The sequence below is a fragment of the Gavialis gangeticus genome, unplaced genomic scaffold (genome assembly GCF_001723915.1).
Source record: "Gavialis gangeticus isolate Ggan-Ray unplaced genomic scaffold, GavGan_comp1, whole genome shotgun sequence".
NCBI lineage: Eukaryota > Metazoa > Chordata > Crocodylia > Gavialidae > Gavialis > Gavialis gangeticus.
Genome location: NW_017729029.1, coordinates 57,080,578 through 57,107,235, shown reverse-complemented (window position 1 = coordinate 57,107,235; position 26,658 = coordinate 57,080,578). Strand labels below are relative to the sequence as shown.

Below are 26,658 nucleotides of genomic sequence, written 5' to 3'. Positions count from 1 at the left end.
ATGGTGACCCCCCCTCTACCCCCCCCCGGTGTTGATGAAAGTTAAATTGATCCTCTAGATAGGACATAAACTCTAATATACCTAATAAGCCCTTCTGCTGCTTCAGCTAAAGGTTGTCTTCTCATGCTTTGTATTAAGATCCCCCTTATAAAAGGTTGATAAATGCTTAATAGACATTTATAGGCACATTACAAACATGAAGAATTGTATATATTATGGACTATTGTGTGCACATCAGTAGAAGATGCTAACAATGATTCTAAGTCTTACTTGTAAGCAACCTGATGTGTTGATTTTATAGCAATCAATGAACTATTTATCACAACAGATATTCATAGATTTCATAGATTTCTAGAGTCGGTAGGGACCTGGTAAATCATCCATTATTGATATATTCTTTATAAATGATACCATAGTTGATAAAGCGTGATAACAGCTCCTTTCCCTCAAGTGCCTCCATTTTTCTGTGCAGGGACCGGGGCATCCCCCCCACCAGGATTACAGATGGACTCAGGAGAGGCACAGCCAGGCTTAGGGTCAGGGAGGACCTAGTTAGGGAACTTCTGGAGGGGCTGGATGTGATCAAGTCAGCAGGTCCAGATGTTCTCCACCCCAGGGTGCTGAGGGAATTGGCAGGGGTCACTGCAGGGCCCCTGGCACAGCTTTATGAGCACTTGTGGTGCTCTGGCCAGGTGCCAGAAGACTGGAAGAAGGTCAGTGTGGTCCCTGTTTTCAAAAAAGGGAGGAGGGAGGAGCCAGGCAACTATAGGCCTGTTAGTCTTACTTTGGTCCTAAGGAAGCTCTTTGAGAAAATTATCCAGGAGCACATCTGTGAGGGACCAGCAGAGGGGATGTTGCTCAGGGGTAACAAGCATGGTTTCATTAGGGGCAGGTCCTGTCAGACCAACCTGATTGCCTTCTACAATCAAGTCACAAAATCATTGGACGCAGGTGTCGCGGTGGATGCAGTCTTTCTAGACTTCAGGAAGGCCTTTGACACTGTCTCCCACCCCATTCTCATTAAAAAGCTAGGCAACTGCGGCATTGATGACTGCACAGTCAGATGGATTGCAAATTGGCTAGGGGGCCCGCACCCAGAGAGTGGTGGTAGATGGGTCATATTTGACCTGGAGGGATGTGGGCAATGGAGTCCCCCAGGGCTCAGTCCTCGGGCCTGCAATGTTCAATTTCTTTATTAGTGGCTTGGATGAGGGGGTGAAAAGCAACCTGTTCAGATTCGCAGATGACACCAAGATTTGGGGCAAGGTGAGCACGCTAGAAGGGAGGGACAGGATACAGCTGGACCAGGTTACAAGGGTGGGCAAATGTGAATAGGATGGGATTCAATACTGACAAGTGCAGGGTGCTGCACTTGGGCAGTAAGAACCAGCAGCATACCTATAGGCTGGGGAACAACCTTCTCAAAAGCACAGAGGCAGAAAGAGATCTTGGAGTCATTATTGATTCTAAAATAAACATGGGCCGCCAATGTGAGGATGCTGTCAGGAAGGCCAACGGCACCTTGTCATGTATCCACTGATGCATCATGAGCAGGGCCAAGGAGGTGATCCTCTCCCTCTGTGCGGCACTGGTCAGGCCCCAGCTGGAGTACTGCGTCCAGTTCTGGGCACCGTACTTCAGGAGGGATGTGGACAACATGGAGAGGGTCCAGAGGAGGCCACTCGCATGATCAGGGGGCAGCAGAGCAGGCCCTACGAGGAAAAGCGATGGGACCTGAACGTGTTCATCCTCCACAAGAGAAGGCTGAGAGGGGATCTAGTGGCCGTCTGTAAACTTACTAGAGGGGACCAGAGGGGAATGAGAGAGACCCTGTTCCCGCGAGCACCTCCTGGAGTAACAAGGAATAATGGCCATAAGTTGTTTGAGAGAAGGTTCAAGCTAGACATCAGGAGACGCTACTTCACAGTCAGGGTGGCCAGGATCTGGAACCAGCTTCCAAGGGAAGTGGTGCTGGCTCCTACCTTGGGGGTCTTTAAGAGGAGGCTTGATAATTACCTAGCTGGGTTCATATGAACTTAAAGTTACCAGGGGTCATATGAGCCCAGTATTCATTCCTTCCCAGGGCAGGGGGTTGGACTTGATGATCTGCTCAGGTCCCTTCCGACCCTACATCTGTGAACCTATGAGAGAGACCTAAAATTTTGGAACAGAAGCCTTCTAGGATCTTTCTCAGTTGATGACCCCGATGTCTTGTGTTAACATAAAACGGTTATAGCTCTCACAAGTTGCTACTGCCTATGTGAGACGGACAATATATTTTATAGCAGCACTGAATAAAGAATGCATATTTGCTTGAATTTGAATTGAGGGAGCCCTTCATTTGATCATCTCTTTCCTTTCCAGTAGATATCACTACAATAAATGGAAGCAATTATGTAGGGTTTCAACTGAGATAGGAATAATTTATTGGGAGATAATTCCTTTAGCCAAGAAGTGTTCTAAATAACAATAAATTAAATTATATTAGACTTTTAACATTGTTTGCCAACATATTGGGGGCTTTGGATCAATGTGGATCTCTCTACTACTTACAAAGGCCTATGCGCATTTCTCCTTCAGCCGAAAATTGATGAATGAAAGCAAAAGTAATCCTATTACACTGTTAATTTACCTGCATTGTTGTTCTTGAGCACATCTGAAGTTTAAGAGCATGTGGTTAAAAAGCCACACAGCATGTGGAATATGCTTGAGTGAGTAGGGGTACCTGGCAGTAAATGAGTGACTTTATTAGAGCAATAGAAGATTGTATGTTTCTGATAAAAATGTTTCATCATTTGAATCTGCTGATTCATCTAGCTCCAAGAGCATATGTTAATCACTGATTGTTTTATATTGGAATGCTCACTTTAATTCCTGCTAGCCAGAGATTGTCTGGCATTGTTTTAAGGAAATATCAGTAAAACAAGGAGTTTTCTTGGTTGGGGGGGCGGGGGGAGAACAGCGCATAAGTATGTACAAAGGTTTGAGTGGCAGAATTAATTAGATTTTTTGACTAATTATGAAAAATATTGGTAGCAGTCAAAAATGACAATTAAAAAATATGATTCAGCTTGCATTTATCAACATAGTTCTTGAATGTTAAATACTGATTATTGATTTTTTTTTGCCTGCATTTCCATCCTTTTAAAATATCTTTTAAGATATCTTTCATCTTTTAAAATGCTGTTAGCATCTAAATATAGACATTCTGGGCACATATAAAAATTGTTCTAATTAATAGAGTTGAGGTATATTTAGACTTAAAAAAAAACAAAAACCCCAGTGGTATTTATTTTTCAGAAAATCTTTTACTATAATACATGGTTATTATGCTTGTAGAATATGCAAATATATGCTATTAATATATTCACAAGTATACACTGAAATGGTACCATACGGTGTTTGCAGTAAATGTATATTAAGGAGAATATACAAAACACAGCAAAACACGTTCTGTATTATGCATCCAAAATATACAAATGCATAGAAAGCTGCTGTTAATATGCATTTGAAGTATAATGGCAGCTAAGAAGCCATTAGGATATATGGTCTGAATGCATATGAATTGTAATACAGAACTTGGCTAAACCTTAATAGGTTCGTTGTTATAATGTCAGTTCTGAAGATCATCGCATCCCAAAACAGATCCATACAACATACTCGCTGGAAAAAAAAATGAAAGTCACATTTTTGTAATCTCACAAAAGCAAGGAAATTTGGCCCGAAACTCAATCCTTTTCCTATCCCCTCACAGTGGTCGCAGTCCCCTTTAGAGTCAGAGCAGCCCCCCAAATCCAGCACAGCTTCTTAATCCAAATCCTTTATCCTGCATGCATTTTATTTAGTGCCAGGTCCCTTTAATGAATATAACATGTACATAAATGTGTTGCCCCTTACCAGTGTGGTATGGTAAGCGATAACTAGTATACTGAATTTCAAGCTTTTCAGGGAAGGTTTCTAGTAGTCCTTTAAGAGGTATCAGTTTACAAAAAAATATTGGCTTAATGTTCTCTTATTAGATGTATTTACCTATCAGGTAAACTCTGCAAGAAATACAGCATTTAGGGAAACTCTTTTAGTTAGCAAATATTTTAGTGGGTACTTGCCTTTCAATTGCTTTCACAATCTCAGTCCTACTTGAATCATTTATTTTTTTTTCTTGGGGTTTCTTTTTCTTTTTGGTGAGGTATTTTTCAGTGTTTATCTGGCTGCTTCCCACATAGCAAACGTGAGCTGACAAGAGGATTGTAATAGTGACCCAAAATACACCTTGAACACACATTGTTAACCAAATTACAATCGCTGATGTCGTTTACATGTGTTGCCTTTCAGGCAATAAATGTGTTTTTTTAATTTGCTTTTTAAACATCTGTAATGGTGTCCCCAAGCACTTTAATAAGCAGAAACGGTTAATTATTGCCGACTAAGGATATCCAAATATACTGGTCTGTAGCTTGCGTAGAAATATTTCTGACGGCACTTCTCTCTTGGAGAGAAAATTGTGCAAATTGCAGTTATTATCATTTTTAATAAATAAGTCGTATCTTGACTCCATTCATTTTTTTCATCCCTATGCACTAGTGTTCAACAACCATATTTTCAGTGGGACCATTTCTATTACAGAGTGATTGAGCTCTGATTTACACATCAATTACCCAACTTCATGGAGATTTTCATGCTCCCCTAGCTTACATCAATGAAGCATAACTGTGTAAGCGCTTTATTTCATACCAGTTTTTGATAAGTCAGACTGATAACTAATCATATCGAGAGACAATGTGCTGCAATACAGGAAACAATAAATGCCCCCTTTGAAACTTCATCTCTTCTTTATGCTCTTGCCATTCGTGAGCCTATCTTTGCTATCCATCCCCCCAGAATCTGTTCCTCCCAAATCTATATTAAGGAAAAGTTTGGGACTATATAATGCCAAAATGGGCAGACTGAGCTAAAATATTTTTTTTCTAAGTGCTTAGGAAAAAAATAAACTTCAACAAAATGAATAATGTGACAAATATAAGCCATTCCTTTAACCTCACGGTTTAAATTTCCATAAATTGCCTATGGGTCTCTTGGGTGTTATTTTGTACAGAGACTTTAATCTCCTGTATTTTGTATCAAACATGCTGCAGTAAGTGGCATTGTCTTTAATGCAAATCATTAAGAGATTTCCCTTCATAAATGTAGATAACTGATGACCATCTTGAGTGTTTCCCTAACTGTTGAACGTCAAAGATAGAATATTTTATATTTCTTGAAAAACATGTAATCTTGAAGTGTTAGAGAAGTTCAGTGATAGATATTTTCACTGCTCATGCTGTGAAAATTACCACGTTAAATAATTACATGTGAAATATATGTGATAAATTGTGTAGATTTTTAATTGGCATATCTAGTGTGGCTTGATTGGTTTCTGTTAAGTAGTAAGATTAGCAAAACAATATAATCTGGGTTAGTGAGAGTTGGTGATTAACGGGAGAAGAGGTTTGCTATTTTAATTGTAATTTTGCTCGTGAAATATATCTTTTTAAAGTGAAGCAATGGTTTTTGATGTACAAAGGAAGCGTATTTAACTAGACACTGTTTTGGTTTAAAGGACTGTGTTTGTAATCTCATTTTCGTAGCTTGGTGTTCATGTTAAAAATTGGAATGAAAATGAAGACCCTTATTTCCACTTATTTAGCTATAAATTGGGAAAAAACCCTTGGGAAATCCATAGCGTTACACCGGTGTGACAGATAAGCCCGGTCTACTGAGCAGCACTTTTTTTTGCCAGACCTCATACAATCTTGAGAAACTCCAATTTTATGTTGGAGCAAACTCTCCTGGAATCAGTGGCACTGCACTAAAATAAATTTGGAAGAACTCGGTGGTGAATCTGGCCTTCCATTATACCACTGTGACTCATGCACTGGTTATTCGTGACTAACTGGTGGTAAAATGTAACCTAATTCCCATGTCAGAACTCATCAGACTGCAAAAGTTCTTTGGCTTATATTTTTTCCTTGCCTTGAAAAGTGATTGCCAATGCTCCCGCCCCGGTCCAACAGCAATTAAGTTTAAGAATTGGAAATTGTCCTGTTGCCTTCATCTGAGCTATTGCATACCGGCTGAAAGTCTTCAATTGTATTCTGACTCCATTTTCAGGGAAGACTGAACTTTAGGGATAGGTCAACTTACCTCCACAATAACCAAAGAACGTTATTTTGACATCTTGAAGACAGAATTAGGAAGTAGCAGCCTTGGGAAAGGACTTTCATTGTTTAAACAGTATTACTTTGCCTTAGGTTTACCTCTGTTTATTTCTAGATAGTTTCTGTTATTCTTTTTCAATATCTTTAAAGGGGAATAGAAAATCTAGTAAAATAAATTGCATCGATAGGCCAAGAGGTAGGTCACTAAATACCTGTAATGTGTCTTGTTAGATATGTACATTGCTTTGTGTATGGCTACATAGCAACTGTTAATTTCTTAATGGGTGGTATTCTCTGTCACTCATTTGTCCTTGATTGGGTTCTCTCTGACTGTGAAGATATACATCTTATAGACTAATCAACTAAGATATATATAAGTATTCCAGTTCTTTCCTTCTTTCCAAATCTGGCTTCTGCTCTACCACCGTTGCTAATGGTCGTTGCTTGCTAAGTCAAAGATTGTTCTGTTCTAATTCTTCTTGATAGCATCGCTGCATTTGACAGTTAATCACTCTCTTCTTTGTTTTGTCTCTGCATGTCACTGACTGCTCATCCAAGTCTTGAGCGCTTTTTTTCCCCCTCTTTTTTCCAATGGCTTGGTGTCTTTCAGGGACTTGTCTTCATTTCCCTCCTATTCTCTTTGTAAAGATATTATTTAAGAGACCTTTTCCACTGCCACGATGTTAACTACCTCTGTGAAAAATTCTCAAACCATAGCATCTCAAACTTTAGCCTCCAGCCTAATCTTGCCTCTTCAGCTATGTCTGGGACACATTCCTATATATTGTGTAGGAAACCTATATATATGTTGAAAAGGTGCAGCTCTTTACCTTCCCCAAAACCTTCTCCTTTACCTCCTTTGACAGTTGATGACTCAGCAACGCTATTTCTAAAGTTTTCAGTCTTCTTGTTACCTTCTCCCTTCACGTCGAATGTCTTTCTAATTCACGTCAGTCATTCTGTCTTTTATCACCCAAAAATATCATTTACTATCTACCCCCCAAACTAATACTTTTATCACCTTTTGCCTTCACATTGTAACTTTTTCCTTTCAGCCAACTTGTCCCTGTACTTGGTGTTAATTATTGCAGCACCGTCGGGTTCAGGAAGGAAATGTGTTATACTGTTTGCAAACCGACATTTAGGTGGGCAAAGCTCTATGAATTAGTAGTAGTAGGAATAGTAAAAGTACTAATAATAACAGGCTTGTCCCATACTGCAAATCCCTTATTTTTTCTTGCAGGACAAGGTGTTTATAGACTGAAAAGTCCTGGAGGTAACTTAGTTGCATAGTTACGTGACTAGTCTTTTGGTGAAATTGTGTTCCTGTGCTAATTCCAATTCAGCACAAGCAGTTATGAGGATTCTGCTTTGTTGGCTCTTACTTGCTTGACAATTTGGCCAAAGCTTGCCGAAGTACGTGCATATGTTGCTACATATAGTTATATAATCTCCATATATTTACTCTAGGATATAATCAGCTGCAAATATGCATCTAATTATCTATAGCCATTAGCAATTTTTTAAAGGGTCATCGCTATATACATACTTAGCACCAATTAACATGCTACTGTGTCAGCGTTACCATCTTATCTAGCAACGTAGCAATGTTGCACAGTGAATACAACTGGAGTAACCTAGAAGAATGAGAAATGGATGCATGGTAGTCAGATTTTTGAAGCTTAAGAGCCAAATTTTGTTTGATATATACGCATGTGGCTTGACTTAATGTCAGATAGGAAACAATAATAATATTTCTGTCGAAGTCACAAATATTAAGTGGCTTACATGATAAGAGGTACCATATACTGTGTGTTCATAGGATTTTTATTACTTGCCGTTGTATTGCATTGGAACCTTGTTTGCTTGCTAGCATAATAAATTAATTGGAATAAGCAAGAAAATACGTAGTCATAAAATTAATAAAAGTGATATAATTGTTATAATAGTACTACTAGTAATAATAATAGCAGCAGCAACATCTAATGCCCATCCAACACCAAGTGGTGGCCATTACTTTTCCTCTAATCCCCTTTTGAAAAGAGTCTGCCACTGAGCTGAGTTTTGAAACCTCAGGACTTTAAGGGTTGCTAAATCTTATCAAGATTAATGCAGATAGATTAAGGGAGTTCTGACTTTGGTAGTGCTATCTAGAAGAAAGTATAGGCTAAAGCCTTGCATGCAAAGAAAATGGCTTTCATCTGATTGCATAGAGAGTTTACAAATAACACCCTCCTCATTGTCTGATGCACTGTGAACTTAAGCTTGAATCAAAGTGTCACTCTTTGGCTCTGGGAAAGTGTGGTATCATTTCCTGTTCTAATTTGTATGCATTTTAGAGTATGTGGTTTTCTATAGTTTATGTGCAAGGTCCGGTGAGTTTGGTGCTGAGTATTCTGGCCACAGGAACACATTTATAGAGGAACAAGTCATTAACCTAGATGGATAAGAAACCATTTCCTACTGTGGAGATATCTTAGATGCAGGGGTTTCTTAAAGCTTTTATGTCGTAGTGGGAGAGGAAAATTCACAGTTAACCTTTTTTAACATAATACTTAGAATGGCAGAGTATGGAAGAAATACGGATATTTCCAAATGACACAGAAGGAAGGAGTTTGCTTAAGGACCTGCTGATGTCATAAAACGTACTAGCACATTTTGAATAGTTTGTGAACATCACCATGGCCCCAGGGAATGAGTTTCAGCCTTATGCTTGTCTCTTGGGTAAATGACACATCTACTAGAAGAGAAGCATTTTGGTATGACTTACCTTCATAGCTAATATAACAAAATGTTAGTTATTGTGTTTTACCTTGGGTTTAAATTAGTATCGTTTTATGACATTTGTGTTCGTAGCACAGTAACGCAGCCACCGTAAAGCGCAGTACACCCTCTTCCTGGGATTCATAAGGATTTATAAAGCAAACTGTCTTTGGGAAGCCACCTCTGCTATTATTTCAGATAAAACGTAGTGGTCTGATTTCGTTCAGTTTCTGAACCATTTGCATGCTCAAACAAAGAGCCAGCCGGCATTTAGGTATCTAAGCCTGAATTAATAATGTATTCACATATTAAGGAAGAATTTTTGGCACCCTTGAAGTCAATTTTAAAACTCGGGTTGACTTGTATGGGGGTGGAATTGCACCCTGAAGCTCTAACAAGACTATGCCCAGGGGTTGTTATCGCACTCAGCTGGTAAAGAGCCTGCGCTCTTACTTGAACAACTAATCCTTAATTGAGTGAATCATTCCAGGGAGTGGGATGGCACTGCTTCTTCATGGACGCGTTACTCACATGGAGTCGCACCCTGCTTCCATTGAGGCCATTGCTATTGACTTTGAACCCAGCATGTCTTTAAGGATTGGAAGGCATGCATGGCTCTTAGAAATGAATGCTGTTGAAGCAGTCATGCAACTTTAGGACTGTTGAAGCCAGCCAAAATGCATTCTATACCCCTTCGAGGAGGGTGGGTGGTAGGAAGTTGTGGTCCTAGTGCCGTGGGTCCAGGATCATGCCATTAGGCCTGACCTAAGGGAAGTCTTAAAGTGCAAAACCCCAGGTACTATCCCTTCCTTGCTTTAGGAATGGGTGAGGGGTAGTATCATACTGGTGGTCCATACCAGCTAGGAGGGAGAAGTTTACTGCTGGGGTGTACCAGTTGCAAATTATGACGCCCTCTGCCAGTGACTCAGCTGCATCATCCAGGAGGATTGTGGGAAAAGATGGAAGTGAGGTTCCAGCCTGTCCTCACTCACAGGAATCGTACTGGGGAGTTGCAGGTATATAGCACGGATGGACCCAAGTCTAGATACTCTTTCAGGGCATCCTCCTTATGCACCTGCATGGACACGTTGTCCGAGTAACAATGCAGCCTGTCATCTGTAATAACAGGTGGCTTTAATTTACCGTAATTTCCTGCCTGTCCCCTCCCAATACATGAAATAATATTAGACTTTCTGAAAAAAAAATGCAGTCGTCAGGATGAATATAGTCACATACTATTGCTTTATGTTGGCAAATGCTTCCAAGACAGTGATCTCATTATGTTAAGCAGTGTTGTAAAAGGAAGGAAATAAAATGCTTTTGCTTTTGAGTTTCCAACCTGAAAATGCCAATGGAAACCTAGCTGAGCTGAGCCCCAGCGACTCAGGTGGCTTTACATTCTGTTTATAAACTATTCTCAAGCCTTTATTCAGTCCGAGTGTGAATGATCTTGAAATGCTCAAAGCCATTATTAATTCATATTTCTGATTTTAAGAATTGCTTTGTGGCATTAGTCTTCTTTTATTTTTTTCCCTCCCTGTATGAAAACAAGTATGTGAGGCTAAGGATACATGAAATCATCAGGAGACAGACATATGCTTTCCTGCGGTGTCTGCAGGGTTTGCAGGTTCAAACACAACCTGTCTGAATCATAAGAACTTTAATTGAGTAGATAAAGAGGTCCTCATAATTATAAACTGCAGTAGGTATAACAAGAGGCTAAATACATAGCTGTGGTTTTAATTAGCTGGTGCTTCAAATTAGTAATTGTGGTTTCACTCAGAAATCAGTGACTTTATACACTGTTAAAGCCTCATCACTGTGCAGTTCATTCCTCATTATATCTCTCCGTGTGAAGCTTTCAATACAACATCATGCTGAGCTAAAAAGGCAAAAGTTGTAGATATTTGGTTATCTTCCAAGTGCAGTAGAGCTCTATGGAGATTAAATTCATTCTCACTAGAGATATGAGAATTAACTGTTCTTTGTTACCTATGTGGGGATATATATGTGTGTGTGTGTGTGTGTGTGTGCATGAATTTACATGCACGTGGGTGGGTGTGCAATGCATGTACATAGATATAGAAAATGTAGCACTCACACATTGCTTACAACAGATAACATCAATGCGCATACTCAATCTGCTATTCAAATTGTCATCTGGAATTTGGTAGCTAATTAACTGACACAAAATAGAGCCAAAAGCCTAATAACAAATCAAATATGGGTTGAAAGCACAGAAGTGTCCTTAATGCTTGTCACATGAGGGGCTGTCAGTGCAAGTTCAAGCATGCATCCTTTTTTTCCTCCCTTCTTCTTCCCTCCCCAACCCCCCCTTCCTCCTTTTCTTCCTTCAGGGTTTTAATTATAGCTTTTCTCTCAGAGGAGCAGGAGGTAGTTTGCAAAGCCAGGAGACCAAAGTACTTCATGAGCGAAGTAAATGTGATCTCTCAGCTTGTCACCCGGGTCTGGCAGGTGCAGAAAGTGAAGTGACATACAGATAACTGACATCCTGCGATCGCTGCTTGGAGGTGATAGACCTTCTTTGTGTGTTTGGTGGTGTGTAGAATGATCTGTGGCTGAAGCAAACTAATCGAAAGCCTTTCTGGGACAGCGCAACAGTGCACTTTTTTTTTTAAGTACTCCTTCTGTCCACAACCAAACTTTACACAACTTTTTTAACAAGCACGAGGGGTTGAATTACCTACTGTAACCCTCACCGCTGAATTGTGTGTGTTGAGATGCATGCAAGTGGTACCCATGAAACATAGTGAAGATGCCACCATACCCGGTTAACTGCAGGTATGCTTTCTGCACCTAGATACATTCAGTCTCTGCCTGCGTGCCCGTGAGTATGCACGTGCGTATTCATATAAACAGCACGAATTGCTTATGGGACTCCTCACGTATGCGCAGACACACATGCATGCTGTATTGACATTTTTGCTGCAAAGAGTACCATGGATCTGAAAATGGAAGTTGTGTGTGGGGGTGTCATTTCCCAATGACTTGTTCTCAGAGCCCGTTAGTGCGGTATTTTTACTCCAAATTTACATTTGCAAAAACGGATGGATGCATTTCTTCCAGAGTTAGCCACTAGAGCTATCTGGTTTCTAAATTTTAATCACATGTGGCCATATGGTCCCTTTCTAGTGAGCCGTCTTTTAATACTTCCTTTTGGAAGGAAATATTAATTACTTCCTTTCGGAAGTACTAAAAGATGGCACAGTAACAGCCCATACTACACTGCACTGGCCGCACATGGTTATTTTTGGCTGGTGCATCACTACCAATGCACTATAATGAGGGAGTACATTGTGATGGCGAAGTAGCAGTGGCATCACGGTTTTTGCCAACAGGCACTACAGCACCATAGCGTCTTGTGTAGGCATGCCCAATGAATAGTTGCATGATTTATGGGATAAATTACTCTGTGTTTGTTTCACCCTCTTTTCCAGTCACTATGAGCAAGACCGGAGTGCCCTTAAAAGGAAGGAATGGGAGCGACGAAATCAAGAAGTCCAGCAAGATGAAGATCTCTTTGCTTCAGGTTTTAATCTCTTTGGGGAACCCTATAAGGTAAATTGCTCTATGCGACTTTACACTTAAATGCATCATCTGGATGCAATCTTCAAGTATTAATTAAGCCTTGTTTCACCCCCCAAAGATGGGAAGTATTCGGGCAGCCTTCATCTACAGATATATAGGACTTTATATATTCTGCAAATATAACTATTGTCCAAACAAATCATTTGAAGCACAGTCAAGTAACATGACCACTGTCTCCTAGTAGGTTGGCAGCAAACTCAGGAATTGAATCTCAGCACGTGGATCTTTCCTTCTTTCCCTGAACACCCAGCATATCCTCTTGATAAATACCTAGGCAATTTATAATTCTCCAAATAGATCTGTACTTCAGTTTCCCTAACTGCAAAACTGACATTTCGTCTCCCTTATATTTTAAGAAAAAAATATACCTGAGTTGCTCAAACCAAAATCTCTTCCATAAATAATGAGTCTATAAGCTCTCCTTTGCAATCATAACTGTCCAAAAAAATCTTCAGGGAGAATATCTGAATCCTTTGGGGAGCATAACAAGGGTATCAAAGAGCCTTATGACAGGACTTATTCTCTCTAAGGAGCTTTGCTGCCTGAGATTTTCATCACTGAGGGATGTCCCCCTTTATGATTTCTGCTGCTTTGGTTTTCAGTGAGGCATTGCCTGAAGAATGCATCAGAATGTAAATGTACTTTCCTCTTTCTCCTCCCAATCAGTGACATCCATTGAAAGGCCACCACTTCATCTTTCCATTTCCCATTGTTAGCCACTGTAGGGAGGATGAGGGATCTTTGAAAATCATCAGAAAGGGAGGAGAAAAGACCAACAAATGGCTATTAATAATTATAGGCTAGGAGACTTACACAATCATGTAAGGGCTATATGGTAGAAGCTTTCATTAAGCAGTTTTCTGGTTAAAACCTAATCAATGTGCTATATATTTAATTATAATATTTTAAAATGTGTTCCTGATTTATTTAAATGTGTGTCCATTTACATACATACATACATAATATAGGACTAAATTCATAGATTTCATAGACATTGGAGACTCAGACAGTAAAGAAGTTTTTCCTTATCTGCCACCTCTTTTATAAAGGATAGTGGCAGCTATGAACAGCAGACTTCAGTGATCTCTGCTATGGAAAGCAGATGAAACCTTGTAGAAATAAAAAATGAATATATTATACACTAGCTCTATATGCTGTTACCTTGCAGACTAGTTGATCTTTCTTTTGGACTTTATAGCTAGTGGTTAATTCCAGTGGAATTATGCGTCTAGTAGCTCACCCGGAGTTGGGGCATTGATTAAAGTCTCAAATAAATATCCCAAATTTTACCAAGTCACAGTTGATATTTCAAGTGTGGGGAATATAGAGTAGCTCATGTGAATGATCCTCTTTAAAATAATACAAATGACCTTGATGGGTCATTTCTGGGAACTACAGTATCCTTTTCCATTCTCACAGTTACATCTCAGAGGATGTTTCTACACAAGACATTTACTGTGGAGCTGATTAATTAGATGCACAGTTAAGTCTCAGCGGATGCGTCTACACGTGCCCCAATGACGCTGTTGTTACTGCACCTTCATTTAGTACTTCCTTTTAGAAACAAAAGGGAGTACTAAATGACGGCACAGTAACAGCCTGTACTGCGCCATGCCAGTGGAGCACAGTCATTTTTAGCCATAGCAACGCACTAAAGCAAGGGAGTGCATTGCTACAGCGACATAGCTGCAGCATCATGGTTCATGCCCACTGACACTGCATCACCATAGTGTATTGCTACAGTGATGTAGTGTCTCGTATAGACGCTCCCAGTGGCTTCATGTACAGCCCTATTAAGCCACAGTAAACTAATAAACGCCACCATAGGATAAAACAGGTCAACACAAGTACTATCCTACGGCGGCGTTATTTAGTGTGGCACAATGCATGTGTAGATGCTAGCGGGGTTGGCTGGGACATGAGGGTGCTACAGTGTGGGGGCTGCCTGCCAGCCAGCCCCTCTGCAGCACACTGAACCGGGTCAGAGCAGCTCCAAGCTTGACCTATAAACACTGCACCCGGGAAGCAATAAACTCCCTGTGTGAACTATGCCAGAGTTTCTAGTGTCACACTAATATCACGTGTAGACATGCCCAGAGATAGCCAACAAGGTCCCTGATCCAGCAAACACTTATGCAGAAGCTGACTGGGGGACTATACAAATGCTTAAAATTAAGCATGCATATACATGGTTGCAGAATCATGGCCAAGGTATATAAAATTTCATCCATGAATAAGCCAGGAACATATAAGTATATAGGGAAAGACGAATAATGTTACAATGTGCAGAGACGTGGTTAGGCACTTGATTTTCTTCAGTTATCTACATAGAGCAGTGTTTTATACATTATACCACTTAGTGGCAGAAGTCATTTAAAACTCTTGGCTGCACTTGATATGATAAAGCAAACAAAAGGTATTTTCAGTCCTGTTAAAGATAATACCACGTTTAATGTAACTTGGAGGTTTGGCTTCCTGATTACTCACCTTGGAAATATTTTTGCCTCTCAATATTCTCCACTCAAGTAGCTAAATCCATATTATAGATTGGTCTTAAGACCTCCTGTTAGAGTTCATGGAACAAAACAGAAAGAACTTCAAGCTCATTTCAAAATGTATAGAGGGCACTTTTGGCATTTAATAAGGATGCACAAATAAGAGAATACAGGCTTATGATAATGCTGTTTTGTTCGTGGAATTTGGGGAAGCAGTACATTCAGGATATCCCGAATATAGGGACACATGATACATTTGCTACATAATAAATTGTCCTTAATGTGGAGTAAAAATGGAGTGGACATGTGATACAGAGTCCGTGTAGTAAATCGCTCAAATCCAAAATAAAGTCTGCATTAACTTCAGTATGTGGACAAGTTACTATACAGAATATGTTGTGTTTCCAGTGTCTTAGTTGATTGCAAACTGGGATAGCAATTTGCTCGGTGCAAAGCATGCAGTGGCTGGGTGCTGCAGTGGCACCAATTTCAGGCAGCCAGCTGGGGAGACTGAGTTGTGCCTCTGCTCCTTGCAAAGTCAAATCTGATGTAAATTATTCTTCAGTAATCACATCATGTGTCTGTGCCCAAAATCTCTCACATGGGTAACCCTCATAGACAGGGATGTAAAATAAATGCCAGCCTATTTTCTCAATGATAAAGAGTATTGTTGAGCCACAAATCTCAAAATAGATTCTCATTATCATTAAGTTCAGTCATTTTCATTTTAAATCTTCCTTCCCTTTGTTCACCTGGAAGCTATGTGTTTGGTGAAGAATTTACCCAAAGTTAAACTAACAAAAAAATAACGAAAAACTTTGGTCTAAGGGAATTGTAGCAGGGCACTAAGGTGCCTGCTACTTTGAGAGCAGAGATAAGGACCCAGGTGCAGGTTGCTGGGCCAACCAGTTAATGAGGGTAAGGACTTACACCTGCCTGGTCAGCTGACCAGAAGGGGCAAGGCCTGGTGCCTATATATAAATCACAAGTCTAACACCAGAGGGGGTGGGCTGCTGGCTGCCAAGGGAGAGAGAACTCTGCCTATGTGAGTAAAGAGGAGAAGCTGGACTGCACGAGCAGGCTGATACTGGGGAAGAGATGGAGTATCTGTCGGGTGGCTCAAAGGATGTTACAGCTAAGCAGCTAGAATTTATGTTATAGCCCAGGGGCTTATGCTTTGTATTTGTGGTTTACATTGGAGGACCAAGTGAGGCTATTAGGAGTTGGAGGAGGCCTCATAGGGGCTCCACGGTAGCGTGGGGACCCCGGCACCAGTGAGGGTGCAGCATCTGGGGGTGCACTGACCCCAGCCCCGAGGCAAAGGGGAGTGGAGAATTGGGGGCCAAGGAAGGCTGAGGCCTCCTGAGCCCAGCAGGGGGTTGAGACCCCAAGGAGGAGAGTTGGGGCCAGGCACAGCTATGGCCACCTAAGCCCCAAGGCTGCAGTAACCCCAGAGCAGGGGGCAGCGTGATAAGTGCCCCAGAGCAAAGGGGGGACGACGGGAAGCCTCGAGGCAAAGGGGGGGCGACGAGACGCTCTGAGGCAAAAGGGGCAGTGGTTGACGAGCGCCAGAGGGCGTGGTGGCAAGACAAGGGCCACAGAGAGCCCGAGCGCCAGAGAGGGCACAGAGAGCGAGACTGACCCAACAATGTCTGGTGCACCTGCGAGGCTTGGGCATGGTAAAGGGGTGGTTGGAGCCACACATAGCCCATAAGGCTGGGGTGCCCAGGAACACCCATTAGCAGAGCTGAGCTAATGTACAGGAGGATAACTGTGTCCAGGTGAACCGAAGAGGCAGCCTCCCTAATTACATAATTGACATCAAAGATGTGGCAGGTGAAATTGAGGGTGCATCGTAGACCGACTGAACATGGTAAGGGGCGCTAGTGGAGAGTACGGCCCCCTAGGGAGTTACTCCTGTTACAGGAATATTAAAATGTGTATCCTTTAAAACCACTAATAATATCTATTATGTCATTCAAATGATAACACAGAGGTTAACATTTCTAATTTATTCCGTCGTTTTGATATTTGTGTTTATTAGTGCAGACAAACTGAGCACACAATACCTGCCATTAAATATCTGCATTTCCTATAATTGTTCTTAAAGGGAATTACTTACTAAAATATTCACAATCACGTTCACATTGAACTCTTGAATACACCCGCTTTAGAAGTGAATAAAGTGTGCCTTATAATATTACCAAAAGGATAACTGTGGGTACAAATTCAGCTGAAAAATTGAGCATGAAAGTAATAGTTTCATCTGCCTTAAATCCACAAAAAAATAAGAGGATTAAAGCCTGAATCTGTGTTTTTATAATTCCATCTCTATTTCTACCCATTTTGTCTTCATGTTTATATCAGGAGAAATTAAGGGCAAAATTGTAGCCTGATATTTCCTTCATAGGATTACATGTTGCTAAGAACCTAATCTCAGTTGCATTACAGTCAGGGGAAAGTTTCCTGTTGACAGATAGGAGTTAGATCTGGTTCTCACTGGATGAATTGTTATTTGTCTTCTTGAGGAAGTATAGAAAATAAATTCTGGGCCTGGCCTTAAAACGATGATAATTGCAGTGTCTGCCCACTTTAAGGACTTTTTCTGTTACCAGGTATAAGCACGTCTACACATTATATCTTTTATGCAATTACCTTGTTACTTGCACAGAACAGTTAGACTGGCTACACTGCAAATTGACTATGGTGCCTTAAAAAGGCCCAACCAGCTATAAAAGTATTACTCGAAAATGTGTAATAACTTTAGAGCTGGTTTCTCTCCAGCTTTAATTTGCTTGTGTAGGCAGTCTGCAGCTGGGAGCCTGCAGCTGCTGTGATCTGCTGGGGAGCTCAACGCACCCTGGGGCTGGGAGATCACAGCAGCACCCCATGGCTGCTGGGACTGAGTCCCAGCTGTCCCAGCTGACTGAAAGACTCTCAGCCCCAGCTGCTTGTGGTCCCTGCATCGGGAGCCCCGTCAGCAAAGGTGCGATTGTACGGATCACCCATTAGATCCCAGGGCATCTTTACTTGCACAAGTGGAGGGGGCCTAAGAGTCAGGCCTTGTGTTTCCCTCCAGCAAGGTAGCACAGGCCCCCAATTTGCTCTTTTGGTTACTCTGTTTGGACTTACTGGTCAACAGTTGAGCTTGCTGAAGTTGCCTTCAGCGATTTAACCCATATGCCAGTGACGTACGCGGAAAGCAAAAACTTTGGTGAAAGGATTTCTTTCCTTTTTCATCAGGTTACACCAGTCTCTGTGACACTATATAAATCTGAAGCAACTGAATCTGAAGCTACTCCATGTTCGCTCTGGTGTCACTGGCTTTAGCACATGGCATGCTCTCTAACCTGAACTTTGTTCCTATAGCAATGCCTAAGAAAGGGCAAAAGAAGGAGAAAGAGAAAGTATCCATCAAGGACGGGTAGAATGGCTCTATTGTAAGCAATGGTGTCATATCCTCAGCTGCTATAAATCACCAGATCAGTCTAGTTAATGAAGGGATGCTTCTTATCATAAGCTGAAAAGCTAGCCTATTAATTCCCAGGAGAACCAGGAAAGAAGGAAGAGGGTAGAGAGAGGAGGGAGATGGAGGTAAGGAGAAGACATCATGGAAAATGGAAGGCATCTGTTTCCTTCTCATTGGTCCCCTATTCTAGAAACTTTTTTGCAAATCTACCATCTTCTAGTCACGATGAGCATTTTTACACACGTAGGCACCGCAGTGCGGGGCGCTTTGAAAAGCTGCCGCCACTGTGGCGCTTGCAGGTGGATAAGTGGCAAAATGCATGTCAGCGGCACGCTTTTGAACTAAAACACACAGAAGGTGCTATAGTTCAAAAGTGCACTGCCACCGTTTCTGTGCGCTGACACGCATTTCGCCATGTATACACCTCATGCAGCACAGCATAGGTCGCCTCAGCTCGCATCGATTAATCAAGTCTGCTCCAAAGTGGCAAGTCTCCGGCGCATTGCGGGGGGGAAAAGTATGTGTATAAATGCCCTATATCAGTAAGCTAGAAGTGAAGGTTTTGGAATGGAGGTTGCTGCTCTGTGTGGGTGGAAGAGAAAACGGAAAAGCAGCTCCCGCCAGTAGCTGCCAGCTGTTTGAGAATGCCCTAAAGTTTGTAAGATTAAGGGAAATGTGGATTAATGAACAAGAGGTCAGTTTAATTGCAGTTTATTGCCTGGCTCTGGCTCTGCCATTTATCACGTGGGTTTTACCATGACTTGGGTACCACAATGCCGGTGGTGTATCTGTCTCAGTCTCTGCCTAATTATTATGTGCACTCATCTACCTACCGTATCTATTTAAAACAATAACATATATAATGTTGTAAAAGCTCTTGATAGATGCACATTATATCTATTGAGCACATGTATATGTACCTAAGTGCATGCATATCTGAATTTTCACTCCTTTTGATTGCCAGGGTTTCATGCAGGAAATAATGCTTTCAAATATGTGGTGCCACCTACCACCATTTTGGACAGCAGGGATAATGAGCCTCATGCTATCCTTTGCCAGTTATGGCAGAAGTAGGCTAAGAGCTGTCTCCTTCAAATCCTGGCCCATGCTATTGCTGATTCATTTGGAGTAGATGATACCGCAGCCTCAGGTGATCTGGTCTGGAGACACTTGAAAGAGTGATGTCAGAACTTTTCTGGCAGGGGCAGCAATTTTACTCGTTAATTGTTGATGCCTTTTAATGGTCTGAATTTATAAATAGACTCCACTATAATGAGTCTCTCATAAAAGAACTGGATGAGAAATAGTCTGTACTTTTTCAAAGGTTTTGCCTGAGAAGAGTTCAACTTGAGAAATGGGACCCTAAAGGACGATCCCCTAAAGGGAACCTTTACAGAATGTTAATTTTTTTATTATTTTTTTTTTAGGATAACCCCTCCACAGTGTTCAAGCTTAGCATAAAAGATCTCAGCCCCGAGTCCATAGAGATTAGTTATATCGAGGTACGAGGCAGTGAATGAATTATGAATCCTCAAGTTTCCCACAAATTATCACAAGAAGTCATGTAAATTGGGCGTACGTTTGAATGCATTAGTTCTTTTCTTTGTAGAAGGATAATGCGATAGCTAGCTAGCAGATTAGCCTTCTGATAAGATTTTATTACCGATTATTTTCAAAGCAAAGAACCAAACAGAGGAAAGGTGTGCATTTCCTAAATTAAAGGGAGGCCAGAATGAGGGGGAACACCACTTATTGTGAGTCACAAGCCAGAACATGAATTTATATCTCAAAATACTTGGAAAATGTATTCCCTTGACGGTGGTGAAACTGTGATTCAGCTTGCTGTTCAGAAAATAAAGACTATAGAGGTTTTCTTTTAAGAAAGCAACCAATTACCCAGAACAGGAAGTGAGAACCTGTCCCCATCCTGCAGGTAACATATAATGGCTAGCTGGATTTCATTTGTGTTGTGTTTGTAGTAAAGCTTGCCAGGAATACTCAGCTTTTAACAAGAAAGCTAAATCTGTTTAGTAAAAAAGAAAGAAAGAAAGCCATACTGATATTTTTATGATTTAACAGTAGATTCTGCCCAGATTATACCTATGTACCACCTTGACCCCAGTGAGGTTACATCATAGGCAGAATTTAGCCGTATATGTGAATTGAGGGTGTGTCAAATGACAGTGATATACATCTGAAAGCCCGATCCAGATCCATTCAGGTCAATTCTAATCTTTACATTGATTTCTGTAAGCATTGCTTCAGGGTCTTAGAGATTTTAAAATAGACTGAGGATTCCTATATTAATTATCTCTGCTTTTCATGAAAGGCTTATTTTTCCCCCCACTAATACTCTCAGAAATGAACCGCAAATAGTAATACCAACATTTATATCATATCTTTCATTCCGAAGATGTAAGCATTTTACATAAAACAGTGCTAATACGAACTGAAATGACATTTAGCATTATATGACGTACAGAAAAATACCTGAGAGACTTCGATAAAAATGATTGAAAATCTGTGTACTAAAATTAAAATATTGATTCCCTCCCTAACGGCATAGAGAAGATGCCCTTTTATGCATTGCCGTGATGTTAAAATGTTACGGGGCAGGAATATGTTCCTAGTACATTTTTACGTTCCCCCTGTGCTTTATGGGACAGGGCGTTAAATGCAAATTGAAAGACTAACCAAAACTTAGAGGAAAGGCGGTGGTCAGAAAAGTGGCCCTTTCGCATGTGCTATAGTGCAAGGAGTTAAAATGTTTGGTAGGGAAGGAGGGAACAGAACAAGTATGTAAGTGTTTAAAGCTCGCATCGTAATTCCTGCCGTGCCCTTAAGCACAATGGAATCTCCTTGTTTTAAATTTGGGGGTTGAACAGAGAGCCTGGTTTTGGCTGCTGCCCAAATGGCTCATTGTGCAACTCAGTTGAAGGAGACTGCTCATATACAAAGAGCTTATTCTTGGCTTAGCTAGAATGTAATTTTTGCCACTAAAATGACCAACCTAGGGACTTAGTGGATAAAAGTGATTCGTAGTCCCACACAACTGTAACCATTAACCATGTCTGTGTAGGAGCACTGGCGAAAAATTTATACAGACCAGAAGAACACTGAACAGTTAATTTTTAAATCACTGCCTGAGTGCAGTGATAAGTTACAATCCCTGAAAGTGAGCAAAAGGAACTTTGCATTGATTATCTTCTTTTCCAACGGTTTATGCTGCATGGGAAGAACTAAATGAGGGGAGGAAACTTTTTGCAATATTCCTCTCATCTCTAGGCTAGTTCAGCATTGGAAATTTAAGCCGATATTCCAAGAGAAACCCACTGGTAGGGTTTCTTTCATCAGTCATGCTTTTTCTTGGCATTTGAAGAATGGGAGACTTAACATAAAGTATGAGCACACGTTGGGAGATATGAAATGTAAAGATCCAATCCTGCTACATATATTGTGGCTTCAAACGAAACTTACAGATTGTAGAAATTTACCATATGCTTGAACAGAAACCATAGTTTGGAAAGCGCTGTTTTTACCCCTTGAGTGTTATAAAGCGATGAACATGTGCAGAGAATAGGCTGTTTAATGCAATGGTGGTCACTTCAGTGTAACATAAAGGCCCAGAAGAGGGCTGGTATGTTGGCTGTGGTCTAAGATGACTTTTTTTAAACAAAAAGAGAAAAAAATTAGCCGCATATCAATTATTCCCTTTGAGCTTATTTGCGTAGGGTTTTTTTATATATATAGCAGAGGAAAAAGTGCTTCAAAAGGAAAAAATGATAGTGGTCAGGTTTGCTTGCTTCAAACTCCAGTTGCTATTAACTGCCCAATTCACAAACATATACAGCACACTCTTAAACAACAGAGGCATCCTGGTACTTCAAACTTCAGTAGTCATCGGTATTTATATCTTTCTTGATGCAACTTCTTTGGAGGGCTCTTTTAGTAGCATGGTACCTCAATAGACAGAAAAGTACATTTTCTAGGTCTCAGCTATTAGGGAGCCAGGACCCAACTGAACCTTCAGTGGGGAAGAAATTCAGATTACACCACAGATCATTTTGGTCCATCAGAGTTAATGAAGTTGTAGGCCAGCTGCCAGGTATATTAGAATTATGGGTCAAGGAGATGGTATCAAATAGTATATTTAAATAAACTGCTTGATCGCAATTCAAATACTCCTTGAACGGTAATTGTACATCCACATTTTGCAGGATATAAAATGTACAAGCCCACTGTATCAGAGATAAAGTCAGGCAATGTTGCCTATAACATCATAACTGATGTAATTTAAACATTTCTCTGAGAGCATATTTAAGAAAACAGGAAGCAGTATACAACTGTTACTCTTGCAAGCCTGTTCCTAGAGGTTCTCTGAACACAGTTATTGATGGGTTTTTCTTACATAACATATGCAAAATGTAATTGAAATTAAATTAAATGTCAGCATGACACCATTAAACAGCTAACATTTGCCATCTTTTTCAAGACAACTCTTCCAAGGAGAAACTTTACAGCCACAGGATTCACTCACCCTTTTCCTTACGTTTTTGTCATTTTAGACAAACAAAGGTGATGCCCTTGCAAACCGTGTCCAGAACACGCTGGGAAACTATGATGAAATGAAGGACTTGTTAACCAACCATTCCAACCAGAGCCACCTTGTAGGAATCCCAAAGAATTCGGTACCACAGACTCCCATTGATAAAAATGAACAGAGCTTTTTTCCAGAACAAAGAAACAGGATGATCCCATCTCACCAGATCAGTGGTCACTCATCAACATCAATGCCACCTCCTTCGTCCCTGTCATCCAATTCTGCCTTGCTACACAGTCACCAGAGCAGCAGGAAATCCAGGACAGACTGGTCACGTGGTGGTCACAACTCTAATGCTGCACAGCCAAGCCAAGCCAGTAGCCAACAGAGTAGGTCAAAGCATAGCTCTTCACATGACCAGCCTCAAAGCCGGTATGAAGAACTCTACAACTGTCAGAGCGAGCAGCATAAAAGTGGAGGAGCTGAAGAAGCAAACCCTGCCGCTTCATCTTCACATTCACGGAGGCATAATCATTCCAAGTCAACAAGTAGTGAACACACTTATAAAGAAAACAGTCATTCAAAGTCACCAACAGAACTTGAATTTGTAGCACATGGTCCTGGATCTCCACTTCCTTCTACATCCTTGTTATCTGCAACCAATGGTCTTTCAACCCAGAATTTCCCACCAGGACTGCACTGTAAAACTAGCATGGTCCAACAAAAGCCCACGGCATATGTGAGACCTATGGATGGTCAGGACCAAGTACCGAATGACTCGCCTGAACTTAAACCTCCGGTAGAAATTGAGAGTGGATATGGAAACCAATCATTTGGAACGCTGTTGGAAGGAAAAGCTAATGTACCCAGTTCTAAGAATAAACTACCAAAGCTCCCTCAAGCTAGTGAAGTAAGTACTTTCACGCAATTTATTTGGTGGTGTCCCATGAGTATTTATCGTACTGCGCATTTGTTACTTAAATATGCAATTCCTTTTCTCGGAATAATGCCATAAATACACCCCTTTCCTTGAATATGCACAGTTACATATTCCCTTTTGATTTCTGTGACTACCTTAGTAAGTTATGTTAAGCGAAGCTTTAATACTGTACCATGCAACGCTAACGTTGGTTGATTCCCATTAATATTAAAGGACCGGCTCCTCAGGTGGCTTAAATCCATGAATATCAGCACAGTTTCCGGCTACATAACTCTGGTATCTCTTTGTTCATCCTCGTAGTTCCAAGTTTTGCCTACCTGTGTAGAAGTTGATCTGACTTGAGTGCTGTCATGCACCTTTCCAAGAACGCCCTCCTCTCCAAAACAAAAAACAAAAAAAAAAAAAACCACTCCTAAAAATGCCTTGACCTTCTTAATGCCAGTGATTGTGAATGGACAATGATAAGAGGTACATTTTTAGAGTTTGTTTCTCAATCCCATTGACTTTAATGGAGTTAATGTGGCTTAAGGTCTGAGAAACACTTGTGTAAATGTATCCCGTTAAATCTTTATGGATTTTTCAATAGCACTTAGCATTGGGATTCACTTCCAATTCCTGGCACCAAGAGCTGAAGTTGTTGAGTTTTGTGTCTCTGGTCAGCACGACAGTCCTGTGATTAGAAGTTATAGTTAGCTGCTGTTTGTGTCCTGAACATTTTCTGCACAGCTGTTTTGCAAGGGTTCCATCTGAAACATTTATATTTTATCATGTATTTCTTATTCAGACTTGCTATAAAGCAGTAACCATTGCAAAGTAGGTTTATAGTCTGTGTATGAGCAGAGTTGCAATATGGGTTTTTCATAGCTTTCTGTTTCCCCTATGATATTTCCCTGCTTGGTAATATTTTAATACCAGAAATGAGGAATGATACATTCTTAAACCACTTTATTGCAAAAGGTCAGCTTTTTCTATTGGAATAATTGTTTCAAGCCAATAATTTGTTTGACTATTTAAAAACTTGATGTTATTTATTAACATTCCAGGCAGCAACAAAGACTGATGTGTTTTGCAGTAGAGCTTGGAATAATTTTCTGGGAACTGCATCTGAAAACAGTAAAAGGCCTATTTATATCAAGTGGAAGCTGAGAGTTGCTTGCAGATGGTGTTTTATTAGAAAATGTATTTGTTAATAAATGTAGCTTTGTACAAGATTACTTTACAGATGTTTCTGTTTATTTTTACCTTAGGTTAAAAATCTGCTGATGTAGATAGCTTCAGACTCTGTTGCGATGTGTCGCTAGTATTGTTTGGCAAGTAAATAATTGCATGCAAATGAAATAATGATGTTGCAAAGGCAAATACATTTATTCACTTTTGCCATCTATTAAAACAACAATGAGTCAATAGACATGCTTTGAAGTGCAGCATTAATATGAAGTACTTCTGCTGCTGCAGAACATGAGTCTGGTATCAGCTGTAAAGTTTGCCTGCCTTTTCCCTGTACCTTCAGCATGGAGGATAAAATCCTGACCCTATTGAAGCCAATAGGAGATTCACCAATGATTTCCGTGGGGGAGGATTTCAACCAGAATCCTCTCTGCACTGCTTGAAATATATCTGATGAGAACCTTATATGTTTGTTTTGGTTAATGGAAAAGCTGGTAGTTACCCAGATGAAAAATTATGTTGTGAATTTGTGGCTATAGCTGCTTTGGTTTATATCCTGTGTAGTGAAAAGTATACGTGTATAATTAACTTCATTTATGATGAGATAAATAGTAAACTCGAGTCTCTTTAGCAGTGACTGCAGATAATAATCTTAAAATAGTCTGTGTGTTATAAAAGCGAACAATGAGTTGCAGATGGAAAGAAGCCATGGAGCCGTGTTGAAGGAAGGAATGGCTTTCTACTCCTATGGAGAACATCTGACAAGCCTCAAAGCCATGGGCCGTATGCAAGCAAAACTCCTCTGGGTTTCAGGGGTTGTTTTTCTTATGTCAGGATGGCAAACTTTGTCCCTCTGTGTTTTTCCACAGATGTGCATCGTGAATTTGATTTACCTTGCAGTTGGCAATAAAACTCTTCCAATCCAACATTATAGATAACTGGTTTAGTTTAAGCTTAATCAGAACTGACAGTGCACACCTGTGAAACCCATAACCTTTTCAGAATGACTGCAGAGAGTGGCTCTGTTGTGATTTTTATACAATTGATGTGGAGGCTTATGATCCTTTGGTGGTGCTTATCAATTTATGAACCTTCCCTAGCCACTTCCAGCAGTAGTGATCTGCTTGAAACAATTTCACTTTTGCTCCACAGGGTTGCCTTCTAATATCATTCCAGGTGGTGGTGGGACTGATCTCCTGCGACCCACTGGTTGGAGAGTTGCATTTTTGGACATTTCTCTCCTTGGCTTTGTGGTTTGCGTACGTGCTTTAAGCAGGGTTTTCAAGCTGGTCTCATCCTAGCTGGTCCATTTGCATATCAAGATGGCACACCCAAGCTTTCGGGTGCTCCAGACCTTGTGCACCTGAAAATTAGATGTAAGCAAACAGCTTTGTATGGGCAGGTATGAAACGCTGGCAGTTGCTGGAGCAAGCTGCATGGATTGGTATATGCAGATCGGAGGTTTTGCTTCTATCAGCTGT

At 40.7% G+C, this 26,658-nt stretch overlaps 1 protein-coding gene across 3 annotated transcripts in view; it reads left to right on the top strand.

Moving 5' to 3' along the window:
- The window catches only part of AFF2 (AF4/FMR2 family member 2), a 635,691-nt gene that overhangs the window by 303,042 nt on the left and 305,991 nt on the right, over window positions 1–26,658 (top strand). For all 3 annotated transcript variants that reach the window (XM_019521659.1, XM_019521658.1, XM_019521657.1), the window contains 2 exons: window positions 12,416–12,536; window positions 23,096–23,980. In XM_019521659.1, coding sequence (XP_019377204.1) covers window positions 23,156–23,980 — 825 coding nt within the window. In that variant the 5' untranslated portion in view covers window positions 12,416–12,536; window positions 23,096–23,155. The remainder of the gene's footprint in view (window positions 1–12,415; window positions 12,537–23,095; window positions 23,981–26,658) is intronic.